The following is a 16,306-nucleotide window of genomic DNA, read 5'->3' as shown; positions in this document are numbered from 1 at the left end:
AAAGTTGATTCAAAGTTGATCTAAGTTGATTGAGTTGATGCTACTGATAATGCCTAAAGTTGGGGAAGGAACCCAGGTTTGTCTGACTCAGAGCCTTCTGTTTCTCCCACTTCTACCCAAGCCACCTCCATGACATAAATGGAGATGGATCCTTTCCTAAAGCACCATTACCTACTATTTCTTCTCAATTCTCTTCTGCCATCTCCCACCGAACATCAAAACCAAACCAACTCCCATTGGAAAACATACTGTCTACCATGTAGTAATTATACACCCCCCCCGCCTTTTTTTCCCCAGCGCCAGTGATCCTGCATTACCCACACCTCACAATTTAGCACTCGGCTCTATGCCCTATAAAATTATTCTCCTGAAATGTTAATTGCATGTCCCCCAAAGAGACCATGCATTGAGCTTCCTAGGTGGCTCAGTGGTAAAAAAAAAACCACCTGCCAATACAGGAGACGTGTTTGATCCCTGGGTTGGGAAGATCCCCTGGAGAAAGAAATGGCAATCCACTCCAGTATTATTGCCTGGAAAACCTCATGGACAAAGGAGCTTTGCTGGCCCCAGTCCACTGGGTCACAAACAGTCAGACAAAACTGAGCACGCACACCTGCAAAGAGCTCATAATTTCCTAGGGGTAAGGAACCATACCTTAAAGAATCACAGAATTAGAAAACTAGTAGCTTGTGTGATTATCTCCTAAAAAATAAAATAAGCTGAACTCTCTCCAAAAGAATTCTTATTTGGAATCCCATTCCTCTGACTAAAAACTATTCTGCTCAGTTCAGTTCAGTTCAGTTCAGTCACTCAGTCATGTCCAACTCTTCGAGACCCCATGAATCACAGCACGCCACGCCTCCCTATCCATCACCAACTCCCGGAGTTCACCCAGACTCACATCCATCGAGTCAGTGATGCCATCCAGCCATCTCAACCTCTGTCATCCCCTTCTCCTCCTGCCCCAATCCCTCCCAGCATCAGAGTCTTTTCCAATGAGTCAACTCTTTACATGAGGTGGCCAAAACACTGGACTTTCAGCTTCAGCATCATTCCCTCCAAAGAAATCCCAGGGCTGATCTCCTTTAGAATGGACTGGTTGGATCTGCTTGCAGTCCAAGGGACTCTCAAGAGTCTTCTCCAACACCACACTTCAAAAGCATCAATTCTTCGGCACTCAGCCTTCTTCACAGTCCAACTCTCACATCCATACATGACTACTGGAAAAACCATAGCCTTGACTAGACGAACCTTTGTTGGCAAAGTAATGTCTCTGCTTTTGAATATGCTATCTAGGTTGGTTATAACTTTTCTTCCAAGGAGTAAGCGTCTTTTAATTTCATGGCTGCAGTCACCATCTGCAGTGATTTTGGAGCCCCCAAAAATAAAGTCTGACACTGTTTCCCCAGCTACTTCCCATGAAGTGATGGGACCGGATGCCATGATCTTTGTTTTCTGAATGTTGAGCTTTAAGCCAACTTTTTCATTCTCCACTTTCACTTTCATCAAGAGGCTTTTGAGTTCCTCTTCACTTTCTGCCATAAGGGTGGTGTCATCTGCATATCTGAGGTTGTTGATATCTCTCCTGGCAATCCTGATTCCAGCTTGTGCTTCTTCCAGTCCAGCGTTTCTCATGATGTACTTTGCATATAAGTTAAATAAGCAGGGTGACAATATACAGCCTTGACGTACTCCTTTTCCTATTTGGAACCAGTCTGTTGTTCCATGTCCAGTTCTAACTGTTGCTTCCTGACCTGCATACAGGTTTCTCAAGAGGCAGGTCAGGTGGTCTGCTACTCCTATCTCTTTCAGATTTTTCCACAGTTTATTGTGATCCACACAGTCAAAGGCTTTGGCATAGTCAATAAAGAAGAAATAGATGTTTTTCTGGAACTCTCTTGCTTTTTCCATGATCCAGAGGATGTTGGCAATTTGATCTCTGGTTCCTCTGCCTTTTCTAAAACCAGCTTGAACATCAGGAAGTTCACGGTTCACATATTGCTGAAGCCTGGCTTGGAGAATTTTGAGCATTACTTTACTAGCGTGTGAGATGAGTGTAATTGTGCGGTAGTTTGAGCATTCTTTGGCATTGCCTTTCTTTGGGATTAGAATGAAAACTGACCTTTTCCAGTCCTGTGGCCACTGCAAAGTTTTCCAAATTTGCTGGCATATTGAGTGCAGCACTTTCACAGCATCATCTTTCAGGATTTGAAATAGCTCAATTGGAATTCCATCACCTCCACTAGGTTTGTTCATAGTGATGCTTTCTAAGGCCCACTTGACTTCACATTCCAGGATGCCTGGCTCTAGGTCAGTGATCACACCATCGTGATTATCTTGGTCATGAAGATCTTTTTTGTACAGTTCTTCTGTGTATTCTTGCCACCTCTTCTTAATATCTTCTGCTTCTGTTAGGTCCATACCATTTCTGTCCTTTTATCAAGCCCATCTTTGCATGAAATGTTCCCTTGGTATCTCTAATCTTCTTGAAGAGATCTCTAGTCTTTCCTATTCTGTTGTTTTCCTCTATTTCTTTGCATTGATCGCTGAGGAAGGCTTTCTTATCTCTTCTTGCTATTCTTTGGAACTCTGCATTCAGATGCTTATATCTTTCCTTTTCTCCTTTGCTTTTTGCTTCTCTTCTTTTCACAGCTATTTGTAAGGCCCCCCCAGGCAGCCATTTTGTTTTGCATTTCTTTTCCATTCGATGGTCTTGATCCCTGTTTCCTGTACAATGTCACGAACCTCATTCCATGGTTCATCAGGCACTCTATCTATCAGATCTAGGCCCTTAAATCTATTTCTCACTCGCACTGTATAATCATAAGGGATTTGATTTAGGTCATACCTGAATGGTTTAGTGGTTTTCCCTACTTTCTTAAATTTAAGTCTGAATTTGGTAATAAGGAGTTCATAATCTGAGCCACAGTCATCTCCTGGTCTTGTTTTTGTTGACTGTATAGAGCTTCCCCATCTTTGGCTATGAAGAATATAATCAATAACTATTCTGCTAGGTAATCCTTAATCTTTCAAGGTCCAAAGCTAAATGTTGAGACAGTGGCACTCATTCAGTGAGCAGGTGTCAAGCATAGAACTAGAATCCATGTTGCCTGATTCTCTATGTTGCCAGTGATTGTTTTTATATGGAAATCCTGGGATTTTTCTCAGTATGTATCTTTGACTTAGCCACAATTTGGGGGGGGTGGAGGGGGCGGGAAGAAAATGGACCAACTACTTGGAATCTGGAAACCCTGACAGAAGAGCTTAAGAAAAATACAAAAGGTAGGACTTGGCTATCAGACCACCTGCTACGACCCACATAGGAGGAAAATGACATCATAACCACAAGTGTCCTTCAAATGCCATATCCAATCAAATTACCCAGCAAATCCATTGCTTTTAATCCCTTTATTTCAGGCTCCTAACCTAGGTCACTACAGAGGAAAGGCATTAGCACAATCAAGTCTAAAACATTTTTTAATTTGATTAATAAGATGATTGAATATTTTGGAGGAAAAAACTTGATGTCATCTTTGTCTAGCATTTTCTGTTTTCTAATATTTTAATAACACATTTCTGATATTAAAAGCATAATACAGATTCACCGCATTTCATTCCATTTTATGGAAAAATTGGAAAACATGTAAAGTATAAAAAGTGTAAAAAGATATCATATATAAACTTCCACTCACAGATACACTCTGTTACATTACATACTTCTCTAGGGGAATACTCCCTGCTTTTGTTTCTGTATATCCATGCACAATTTTTATATATTTATTATTTTGATTGGAAAATATTCTACATACTGGTTGGAATTTCATCATATTATATAATAATTTTCCATTGACACTGAATTGTCTTCTAGACACTATTTTAAGATCTATTGAAGTCATATATGAATACATGGAATTTATTCAATCAAACATTCATTAGTTCCTATTCGGGCTCCTTCCACTTTCTTTTTTTATAAATAATAAGTAGAATAAATAGCCACAGTGAAAATCTCACATAAATAACATTGATTTTATCTTTAGAATAAGTTGCTATAAATATTTCCAGACCTTTTGATAAGTTTGTATCAATGTATATTCTTATAGCAATGTATGAAAAGGTGCCTGATTCCTCAACTATCTCCAAAAATGGGTAAATTACATGTATATAAATAAATATAATATCTATCCATATATCTACACAGAGATATACATATAAATTAAGTATGTTGTTTTGCTCAGTTGCTAAGTCGTCTGACTCTTTGAGACCCCAAGGGCTAGGGCCCACCAAGCTCCTCTGTCCATGGGATTTCCCAGGCAAGAATACTAGAGTGGGTTGCCGTTTCCTTCTTCAGGGGATGTTCCCAACCCAAGGATTGAAACCACATCTCCTGCATTGGTAGGTAGCCACCAGGGAAACCCCAAATGTAGTATGGCGGCAGTTTAGTCACTAAGTCATGTCTGACTCTTGCAACCCCATGGACTGTGGCCTGCCAGGCTTCTCTGCCCATTGGATTCTCCAGGAAAGAATACTGGAGTGGGTTGCCATTTCCTTCTCCAGGGAATCCTCCCAACCCAGAAAATGAACGCAGGTCTTCGGCACTGCAGGCAGATTCTTTATCAACTGAGCTATGAGGGAAGCCCCTATAAATTTACTATAACTAGAGTCTAATTGCATTTATTTCAATTGCTTCTATGACTGAAATAGTTTTCAAGGCTTTCAATATACTCTAATAGATGCTGTCAGTTGCCTACACAATTGTGGATCTATACATATGCACACATATTATCTCCTTCCTTGACAATAAAACTCAAGTATTATAAAGGAATACTTGGGCTTTATTTATCCTGAGGTGGACCTGCACTACACCTCACGGATAAATCTTGATTAAAGTTACTTCTATATGCTTTTTCTAAGGCATAATTCAGTGTTAGTTATTCAATCATGTCTGACTCTTCACAATACCATGGACTGTAGCCTGGCAGGTTCCTATGTCCATGGAATTCTCCAGGCAAGAATAGTGGAGTGGATTGCCATTTCCTTCTCCAGGGGATCTCGACCCAGGGATCAAACCTGGGTATCCCACATTAGGGGAATATTCTTTACCATCTGAGCCACCAGGGAGAAAGAGAAAACTCTTATGGAGAAGACTCTTGAGAGTCCCTTGGATAGCAAGGAGATTAAACCTGTCAATCCTAAAGGAAATCAACCCTGAGTATTCATTGGAATGACCGATGCTGAAGCTCCAATACTTTGGCCACTTGATGCAAAGAGCAACTCATTGGAAAAGACCCTGATGCTGGGAAAAAGATTGAGGGCAAAAAGAGAAGGGGGGCAGCAGAGGATAGATGGTTGGATGGCATCACCGAGTCAATGGACATGAGTTTGAGCAAGCTCTGGGAGATGCTGAAGGACAGGGAAGCCTGGTGTGCTGCAATCCATGGAGTCACAAAGAGTTGGACATGTCTTAGTGACTGAACAACAATAAGGCAAAATTTATTAACAGAGTATTTTAAAATATTTCAGCCAAGGGGACATGAAAACAGATCTGCTAGGGGTGGACTTTTGATAAAGTTATCCTTGGTCTTAACAAAGAACTCTAGGAAGGAAATCATCTTTGGGGACATCGTTAAGTCAAGATCTGACATGTAGGGTTGTTTCAGCCATCCTGTATCCTTGAAGAGAGTTAACTCAAGTTTCAAAGTATCAGGATGAAAATAACAAAGTAAAAAGTTGGAAACAATCTAGGAAACTGAGGATGTCACAGCAGCAAATATACTAATTCTGGAAACACTGTCCTAGACTTTTTCTTGTTGGAGAATAAATTTATCATTTAAGCCAATAGAGTTGGATTTTTCTTGTTTGTTTTTATTATATAAGCTAAAATAATCTGAACCAATATACTTACACTATCTTTCAACAACTCTGTGAAGATATATAGAGGATACTGATAAAGAGGCAGAAAACTTAAATGGTTTTCCAATTTACATAGTAAAATTTAAAAATGACACTGCCAAAGGTTGCAATCAGTAGAATTTATATATTAATTCATACACTAGATTTTAACCATGAAAACTTAGGCTTTCATTTTGGCCCAAGAACAAATAATGTATATTTTCAATGATCTTACATAAAGGAAACATAATCCAAAGATACTTCACTATACCTTAAAAAAGTACGGGAAGAACTAAATGTATGCATTTACCAAGTCTTTAAGATGGAAACAAAGAACACATGAGAGATTGACGGGTTATTAAACAGAAATGTCCATTCATTGTGTCAGCTCAAATGTGGATATGACCAGGGCTTCAAGGCTGGCCTCAACAGTGATGTAAATGAATGATGTCATTGAGTCACTACGTCTTTTGCGACCCTATGGACTGTAGCCTGCCAAGTTCCTCTGGCCATGGAATTTCCCAGGCAAGAACATTGGAGTAGGTTGCCATTTCCTTCTCCAGGGGATCTCCTGACCCAGGGGTCAAGCCCTCTTCTCCTGCTTGGCAGGCAGATTCTTTACTACCGAGCCACATGGGGAGCCTGTTTTAAGCGCTAAAGCAGCCTCATCAACTCCCTTTATGTGAAAGCTTAATTGTGATTCTGCACAAACAACTCCAACAATGAAGTGTACAGAAATACTAACAAGCCTTTACGATGAATTTGAGTCAAGGGCAACACAGTACTTAATAGGTTTGTGTACAAACACCCTGGGGGAAAGATCCATCATTTATTCTAGTTGGTCTGCAGCAGTGTGGTTCAGATCCTTTACAATATGGCTGACAAAAAAAAAAAAAAACACCCAGTTAAACCCAACAAGGAAGCCAAATACCAGACAAACCCTTCATAAAATCTCAAGAGAAATGCCCTTTGATATCCTCCTTAAGACTTATTTCCTGTCTTTAATAAACCTTGGCACTATTTTAACACTACTATTGCTAATAGGACATAGAACAACAGACTGGTTCCAAATAGGAAAAGGAGAACGTCAAGGCTGTATATTGTCGCCCTGCTTATTTAACTTCTATGCAGAGTACATCATGAGAAACGCTGGGCTGGATGAAGCACAAGCTGAAATCAAGATTGCAAGGAGAAATATCAATAACCTCAGATATGCAGATGACACAACCCTTATGGCAGAAAGTGAAGAGGAACTAAAGAACCTCTTGATGAAAGTGAAAGAAGAGAATGAAAAGTTTGGCTTAAAGCTCAACATTCAGAAAACTAAGATCATGGCATCCGGTCCCATCACTTCATGGGAAATAGATGGGGAAACTGTCAGACTTTATTTTTCTGGGCTCCAAAATCACTGCAGATGGTGATTGCAGCCATGAAATTAAAAGATGCTTACTCCTTGGAAGGAAAGTTATGACCAACCTAGACAGCATATTCAAAAGCAGAGACATTACTTTGTCAACAAAGGTCTGTCTAATCAAGGGTATGGTTTTTCCACTGGTCATGTATGGATGTGAGAATTGAACCATAAAGAAAGCTAAGCACCTAAGAATCGATGCTTTTGAACTGTGGTGTTGGAGAAGACTCTTGAGAGTCCCTTGGACTGCAAAGAGATCCAACCAGTCCATCCTAAAGGAGATCAGTCCTGGGTGTTCATTGGAAGGACTGATGTTGAAGCTAAAACTCCAATACTTTGGCCACCTGATGCAAAGAGCTGACTCATTTGAAAAGACCCTGATGCTGGGAAAGATTGAGGGCAGGAGGAGAAGGGGACGACAGAGGATGAGATGGTTGGATGGCATCACCAACTCGATGGACATGGGTTTGGATGAACTCTGGGAGTTGGTGATGGACAGGGAGGCCTGGTGTGCTGCAGTTCATGGAGTCACAAAGAGTCAGACACAGCTGAGCAACTGAACTGAACTGATTGCTAATAAGTATCTGGTTTTTGGCTTCTCTAGGACAACATGTGGAAAACTAAAATTGGTGTGGAAAATCAAACATTCACTCTATTAACCCCATTTAGAGGGATCTCTTAATTTCTCCTCTTTTCTCCTTTTGTTGACTGTTTTGCACATGTGATGGGCAGAGAAGTCCCATCACAAATCCATATGTGCACATAAAGTAGCTGGCTATAATTTCATTTTGACTTAATGAATGGTTCTGAACTCCTGTTTTTCTGAGCTAGTGGGTAGTGGAAATGTCTCAGTCATTTTGAGGATTCTTTTCTTTCAGCTGGTGGTGTCATGATTCTAGAAGATTCCAAGTGACCCTGACACTGGCAGAGAGAGAGATCAGTCTGGTCCTGGGCCTTTGGAACACACAGGAGATGAACATCACCATGGAGATGTTCCGTTTATCTTTAAGGGCTCTTTGCAGTATCACAACAGTCAGGAAACAGTTGAAGATTCAGATCCTACCCATGAGGCCCACTTGCAGAGCATCCCACAGCCTCATTCTCTCCAGAATCTCACATTCCAACAGGCAGCCTTGGAGGCGGAGCCCTTCCCTCCAGAAACTGCTCAAGTCTCTGCTTTAATTACCTTCAACCACCAAGTCACCCACTACCCATTCAAAGCAATCCTTTTCTAGTCTACAATTCAGAGGGCAATTTTTCTCATTGATTCCCCCCACCTGCATTTCCTCTCTAAACTCCAACCCTCTTCACTCTACAAAGGCAGGAGCTGTCAACCTTGACTGCATGTTAGAATCACTTGGACATTAAAAAAACAAAAAACACTGAAGCCAAGTCACAACTCTAGACCAAATGAAAACCAAAACCCCAAGGGGTAAATCTCAGGTTATCAACTTTTTAAAATTCATGTGCTAAGTGATTCTAACCTAAGGTGAGGGTTGAGAACCTCTACCCTGAAGACTTAGAATTTGGGGATCCTGCTGTGCTAGTTTTACATATGTCCTCTGGAGGGAGAGGAGGGTGACAAAGTATGTTTAAATAAAGGGAAGAAGAAAAAAAAGAATATGCAGGACAAATCAAAACAAAAGACAAATGTTTCACAGAGAAACATTAGAGTTTTTTTTTTTTTTTTTAATCTCATTTTATTTATTTATTTTACTTTACAATATTGTATTGATTTTGCCATATATCAACATGAATCTGCCACGGGTGTATATGTGTTCCCCATCCTGAACCCCTCTCCCACCTCTCTCCGCATACCATCCCTCTGGGTCATCCCAGTGCCCCAGCCCTGAGCACCCTGTATCATGCATCAAACCTGGACTGGCGATTCATTTCACATGTGATAATTTACATGTTTCAATGCCATTCTCCCATATCATCCTCACCTTGCCCTCTCCCACAGAATCCAAAAGACTGTTCTATACATCTGTGTCTCTTCTGCTGTCTCACATACAGGGTTATCGTTACCATCTTTCTAAATTCCATATATATGTGTTAGTATACTGTATTGGTGTTTTTCTTTCTGGTTGACTTCACTCTGGATAATAGGCTCCAGTTTCATCCACCTCATTAGAACTGATTCAAATGTATTCTTTTTAATGGCTGGGTAATACTCTATTGTGTATATGTACCACAGCTTTCTTATCCATTCATCTGCTGATGGATATCTAGGTTGCTTCCGTGTCCTGGCTATTATAAACAGTGCTGCGATGAACATTGGGGTACACGTGTCTCTTTCAATTCTGGTTTCCTCAGAGTGTATGCCCAGCACTGGGATTGCTGGGTCATATGGCAGTTCTCTTTCTAGTTTTTTAAGGAATCTCCACACTGTTCTCCACAGTGGCTGTACCAGTTTGCATTCCCACCAACAGTGTAAGAGGGTTCCCTTTTCTCCACACCCTCTCCAGCATTTATTGCTTCTAGACTTTTGGATCACAGCCATTCTGACTGGTGTGAAATGGTACCTCATTATGGTTTTGATTTGCATTTCTCTGATAATGAGTGATGTTGAGCATCTTTTTGTTTGTTAGCCATCTGTATGTCTTCTTTGGAGAAATGTCTGTTTAGTTCTTTGGCCCACTTTTTGATTGGGTCATTTATTTTTCTGGAATTGAGCTGCAGGAGTTGCTTGTATATTTTTGAGATTAATTCTTTGTCCATTGCTTCATTTGCTATTATTTTCTCCCATTCTGAAGGCTGTCTTTTCACCTTGCTTATAGTTTCCTTTGTTGTGCAGAAGCTTTTAAGTTTAATTAGGTCCCATTTGTTTATTTTTGCTTTTATTTCCAATATTCTGGGAGGTGGGTCATAGAGGATCCTGCTGTGCTTTATGTCAGAGACTGTTTTGCTTATGTTTTCCTCTAGGAGTTTCATAGTTCCTCGTCTTACATTTAGATGTTTAATCCATTTTGAGTTTATTTTTGTGTAAGGTGTTAGAAAGTGTTCTAGTTTCATTCTTTTACAAGTGGTTGACCAGTTTTCCCAGCACCACTTGTTAAAGAGATTGTCTTTTCTCCATTGTATATTCTTGCCTCCTTTGTCAAAGATAAGGTGTGCATAGGTGTATGGATTTATCTCTGGGCTTTCTATTTAGTTCCATTGATCTATATTTCTGTCTTTGTACCAGTAGCATACTGTCTTGATGACTGTGGCTTTGTAGTAGAGCCTGAAGTCAGGCAGGTTGATTTCTCCAGTTCCTTTCTTCTTTCTCAAGATTGCTTTGGCTATTCAAGGTTTTCTGTATTTCCATACAAATTGTGAAATTATTTGTTCTAGTTCTCTAAAAAATACCGTTGGTAGCTTGATAGGGATTGCATTGAATCTATAGATTGCTTTGGGTAGTATACTCATTTTCACTATATTGATTCTTCCAATTCATGAACACGGTATATTTCTCCATCTATTTATGTCATCTTTGATTTCTTTCACCAGTGTTTTATAGTTTTCTATATATAGGTCTTTTGTTTCATTAGGTAGATATATTCCTAAGTATTTTATTCTTTTCATTGCAATGATGAATGGAATTGTTTCCTTAATTTCTCTTTCTGTTTTCTCATTGTTAGTATATAGGAATGCAAGGGATTTCTGTGTGTTGATCAATGTAACAAAATAGAAAGCCCAGAGATAAATCCGTGTACCTATGGAGCCCTGGGATTTCTTTGGAAGGAATGATGCTAAAGCTGAAACTCCAGTACTTTGGCTACCTCATGTGAAGAGTTGACTCATTGGAAAAGACTCTGATGCTGGGAGGGATTGAGGGCAGGAGGAGAAGGGGATGACAGAGGATGAGATGGCTGGATGGCATCATTGACTCAATGGACATGAGTCTGAGTGAACTACGGGAGTTGGTGATGGACAGGGAGGCCTGGTGTGCTGCGATTCATGGGGTTGCAAAGAGTCAGACACGACTGAGTGACTGAACTGACTGATGGACACCTTATCTTTGACAAAGGAGGCCAGAATATACAATGGAGAAAAGACAATCTCTTTAACAAATGGTGCTGGGAAAACATCAGAGTTTTTAAGTGAGTTTTGAAATATCCAAAGGTACAAGTCTTATTTTGACTTTTCTTACTCAATATATCAATAAATGTAGTCTTATTATCTTTGCATTTGATAGAACATTCCTATTACAGTAAAAGTAGTCTACTAATCCATGACTGGAATTTTATTCTTATATCTGTATCTCTTCTTGCTGTTTTTGCTTTAGATGCTCAGTCTTGTCCAACTCTTTTAGCAACGCCATGGACTGTAGCCCGCCAGGCTCCTCTGTCCATGGGATTTCCCAGGCAAGGATACTTCAGTGGTTTGCCATCTCCTTCTCCAGAGGATCTTCCTGACCCAGGGATCAAGCCCACATCTCCTGAATTTTGCAGGCAGATTCTTTACCACTGAGCCACCAGGGAAGGCCCTATATTGACTGAGGGGCAAATAATTAGTAACTTGCACCAGCTATGATGCCAGATAGTCAAAAGTAAACAAGAACAATATGTCCAAAACAAGCACATACTATGTGCTGGAAATATAGGGATAATAAGTATGTAATTCACTACTGTGCTCAATCAAGGAGGAAGATTTTCTACTTCAGCTATGTGTCCCATGACTTTGTTCATTGAAAAGTTACCAGGTATCTCAATATTTGAAATGATCTGTATTTCATTAATCTTAGTAAGAAAATATTTTTCCAGAGAACTAGTCTAAAATTTATAACATTTACATCTTTTAAATTGTTTTCTCACCTTTAATTATATGGAACTAAATTTAAACCATTAAATTAATAGACTATTACATCTAACTTTCAATTTACTTGATTTCAAACATATTTCCTGTAATCTCCCTTCCTTGCCAATACCAAAGAATATTAAAAAAAAAAAATCTCAGCAAGGTAATGGAAATCACATGTGATACTTGTTATTTCACTTCTTCCCTTTATTTCTTACCTTTTTGGAAGGTTTTTGGCATAAAAATGAATGCTTACCCATTATTGTCAAGTACCTGTCTTATTGCTGCATGCTTTGATCATAAATCACAAATCTCCTCCTTTAAAGCTGCCTGAGTATTCAATGATAACATCTTATCAAACAACCTAAACACAGGGAGTTTTAGCTGGGGATAAATGAATGTCAGGGACCAATAAATCAAGCAGCTTGACCATTGCAAAAATCAAACGATCCAGGGAAGAGAAAACCACCCACCCCCAACCTCAATTTTAGACACTTCTCCCACTTCAAAATTCATGAAAGAACAAGAGCAAATCGGGGATCTCTTACAGAACACAAAGTGATTTAGAATCACACACAAATTCCAAGGTCAAAAACTTCCCCAGTGTCAAAGACCCAATGCTTTCAAATTTACCAATGAAAACTCTCCTAGAAAAAAGTATGGAGCCTAACACAAACTACACAGTTATGTCAGGGAACCCCCAGCTCCCCCCTCCCTCCACCAGTAATGACTGAGTTATACCACATTTTAAAGTTCTAGATAATTATTTTCAATGTTGAATCCTCAGAACTTTTAATATCCCATGAGATATGACTTTCTCACTTTCTAACCAGAAAAAAAGAAAGAGGTAACATTTTTTTTCTGTTTGATGTACTGTCTTTATTTCCAGCATCATCTTGGCATCTGTTGCCTGTGGTACAGCCTTTGTCAAAGGACTGTTGTTACAGCATAGAACTGGGAAAGTCAATTTTGGGGTTCCTTCTCTGGAATTTGTCAAGGGCCGTCACTGTAGGATGTGAAATACCCAATATTTATCTAAACTCTTCTAAGACTTTGAAGAAGAACTGATTTGGTAAACTTAGAACATTGTTGATGGAGAATGCACATTTGAGTTTTCTCCTTTGAAGATATTGCCACACTAACCATGAACTTCCGAGCAAAGAGGTCATTTATCGGTCATCTCTTTGGTCATATTTCCTAACACTCATGATAGACAATAACTGTATATTGGACATACAAATAAATAAATGGAAGAGTGAGTGGATGAATGAAAGACTACATCAATGTATCACCAAAGCGCATACATCTTCTTTAATTTTAAGATCACTAATTTTTGATCAAATGCAGATTTTCAATAGGACTACTAACTTCTAAAATGTTAGTGCCTGAGGAAATGACAAACCAAGAAAAATTAAAGAGAAAAAAATGACCCAATGTACTTGGAAAGCCAACTGAGCAGTGGCAGCAGGTACTTACTGACTTGGGACAGACTTGAATGATCTTTGGAAATAAGAATGTCAATAATGAGAAATGCCATGTCAGGTAAACAAAAGGATGTCTTCAAGCCTGTGAATTTCTCCTAGCAATTTTTCTTCCTGGAAACAAAGCATCTGAAAAGACATCCTACAGTGGCATGCATTTACTATACACCTCATTTATTACAGAGGATTATAACTGCTTGGGGGAAGAAGTCTTCTTTACCAATAAAGAAATGGCAGAGATGTGGGGACCTGCTCTGTCTTGAAGAGTCAAGCACATATTTGGTCTAACAGACTTATTTTCAGGACACGAAGGTGAATGTCAGAGTTCCAGCTGACTACGAAGGTATCTAATGGAAGCCCTTGAGTCTGGTCTAGAGGAGAAATGACCACAAGGAGAAAGCTTGTCTCTCAGCTCTCCTCATTCCCATCAATGTTCCTCCAAAATAAATTTAGAAAAAAAATAGAGTTCTCTCTCATGCATGTCAATATGAAATCCTATTAAATACCTATGTGTAGATGTCAAGTTGTATATATAATTCAGAAGCTCATGAGAAAGATTGGAAATGGACAGAAATTATTGACAGAGATGCTATAATGTTGTAATACTGAATTGCAGACATCTAAAAAGATTATATAGATAACAGGAGAAAAGGTTCTAGGGCAGATATCAGCAGAGGAAGGAGAATAGCCAGGAACACTGGGCAGGAGGCACCGGTGACATAGAAAGAAAATCAGGAAACGTATTGTCTCAAAGGTCAAAAAAAATGATGTGTTTAAATAAGGAAGATGTAGTCAGCTCTGCTAAATGCTGCTGAGAGGTCACAAAGATAAGATTAGATTGAGAAAAATGGGGCTCATGGTTGACCTTGATAAACACACTCTCTGCTGAATGGTGAGACTGGAAGACTTAATGGGAGGGGTGGAAGAGGAGATGTGAAGGAAGTACATGCAATGGAAACAATAACCACTGACAAATCAATGAGGAGGTTTGCTGTGAAAAGCAGCAGAAAAATGGGCAGTAGATAATAAAATCTGGGACCAATGGAAGATTTCTTTTTTAAAGAAAGAGGTCTTATCCTCAATCCTATGGTCTATGGGGGGAAGTCCAAAGCCCTCATCGAGATTTTTGACACTCCTGAGAGGAGGCCATGGTGACTATGATGCATGTATGTCTGTTTAAACGCACTCTGGGCATCAGGGAAAGGATAGGAAGAGTTACCTCTGCCTCTGAGGTCATGCTATCCTTCATATACACATATGTACCATTTCTGCTGTCTGCCATGTTAACTTAAATTTCTTTAGGGTGGGAAGGGGGAGGTTCACCTTTAAGCGGCAGATTTTGGTGAAGGTTAGAGGGTCACTGAGGAAGACTCACATTGCATACTACACAGCAAAACCACCACAACAAATCACCTCATGTTAAATATTCCTATCCTGAAAAATCCTTTCAGCCTTCCTTTCCCTGGGTGGTTTTCACTGGCCCCTGTCCTCTATGGCAGGCACCTCTAACCTCAGGGATCTGATGCCTGACAATCTGAGGTGGAGCTAATGTAATAATAATAGAAATAAAATGCACAATAAATGTAATGCACTTGAATCATCCCAAAACCATTCCCAATCAGTTCATGGAAAAATTGTCTTCCATAAAACTGGTCCCTGGTGCCAAACAGGCAGGGGATCACTGCTCCATAGCACCCAGCCTTTGGCTCTCTGGCGGGTTTCTCTTTTTTTCTCTCTTTTGTTCTAACTTTTATATTCTCTCTCAGACAAAACATACACACAAACAAAACAAAATATGTGTTTATACATTTTTTCCTGTAGCTCTATGTTTTTTAAGAGGGGGGATGGAGTACCCACTGATACCCATACCCTTGCCTTTGACTCTGAACAACACAGCTCTCTTTCTAAAAGTAACTCTGGGGCTAGTTCTTCCATCTTCATCCATACATACATACTGCTGAGCAGAGCACCTGTCAATCAGTTCAGTTCAGTTCAGTCGCTCAGTCGTGTCCAACTCTTTGTGACCCCATGAATCGCAGCACGCCAGGCCTCCCTGTCCATCACCAACTCCTAGAGTTCACTGAGACTCACATCCATCGAGTCAGTGATGCCATCCAGCCATCTCATCCTCTGTCGTCCCCTTCTCCTCCTGCCCCCAATCCCTCCCAGCATCAGAGTCTTTTCCAATGAGTCAACTCTTCACATGAGGTGGCCAAAGTACTGGAGTTTCAGCTTTAGCATCAGTCCTTCCAAAGAAATCCCAGGGCTGATCTCCTTCAGAATGGACTGGTTGGATCTCCTTGCAGTCCAAGGGACTCTCAAGAGTCTTCTCCAACACCACACTTCAAAAGCATCAATTCTTTGGCGCTCAGCCTTCTTCACAATCCAACTCTCACATCCATACATGACCACAGGAAAAACCATAGCCTTGACTAGACAGACCTTTGTTGGCAAAGTAATGTCTCTGCTTTTGAATATGCTATCTAGGTTGGTCATAACTTTCCTCCCAAGAAGTAAGCGTCTTTTAATTTCATGGCTGCAGTCACCATCTGCAGTGATTTTGGAGCCCCCTAAAATAAAGTCTGACACTGTTTCCACTGTTTCCCCATCTATTTGCCATGAAGTGATGGGACCAGATGCCATGTTCTTCATTTTCTGAATGTTGAGCTTTAAGCCAACTTTTTCACTCTCCACTTTCACTTTCATCAAGAGGCTTTTGAGTTCCTCTTCACTTTCTGCCATA

General features: G+C 40.0%; 1 protein-coding gene across 28 annotated transcripts in view; it reads right to left on the bottom strand.

Moving 5' to 3' along the window:
• The window catches only part of NELL1 (neural EGFL like 1), a 1,048,536-nt gene that overhangs the window by 515,000 nt on the left and 517,230 nt on the right, over positions 1-16,306 (bottom strand). Inside the window, exon 14 of one of the 28 annotated variants that reach the window (XM_086385581.1) lies at positions 5,553-6,767. The exons of the other annotated variants lie outside the window; for them this stretch is intronic. Coding sequence (XP_086241707.1) covers positions 6,757-6,767 — 11 coding nt within the window. The 3' untranslated portion in view covers positions 5,553-6,756. Of the gene's footprint in view, positions 1-5,552; positions 6,768-16,306 lie in introns of those variants that run through there. 28 annotated transcript variants of the gene reach the window in all.

The sequence above is a fragment of the Bos grunniens genome, chromosome 29 (assembly GCF_055505025.1).
Source record: "Bos grunniens cultivar Pamir isolate PY7600 chromosome 29, Bosgru_T2T1.0, whole genome shotgun sequence".
Classification (NCBI taxonomy): Eukaryota; Metazoa; Chordata; class Mammalia; order Artiodactyla; family Bovidae; genus Bos; species Bos grunniens.
Note: the sequence above shows the minus strand (reverse complement) of the source record. Positions and strands in the feature narration are given on the sequence as shown.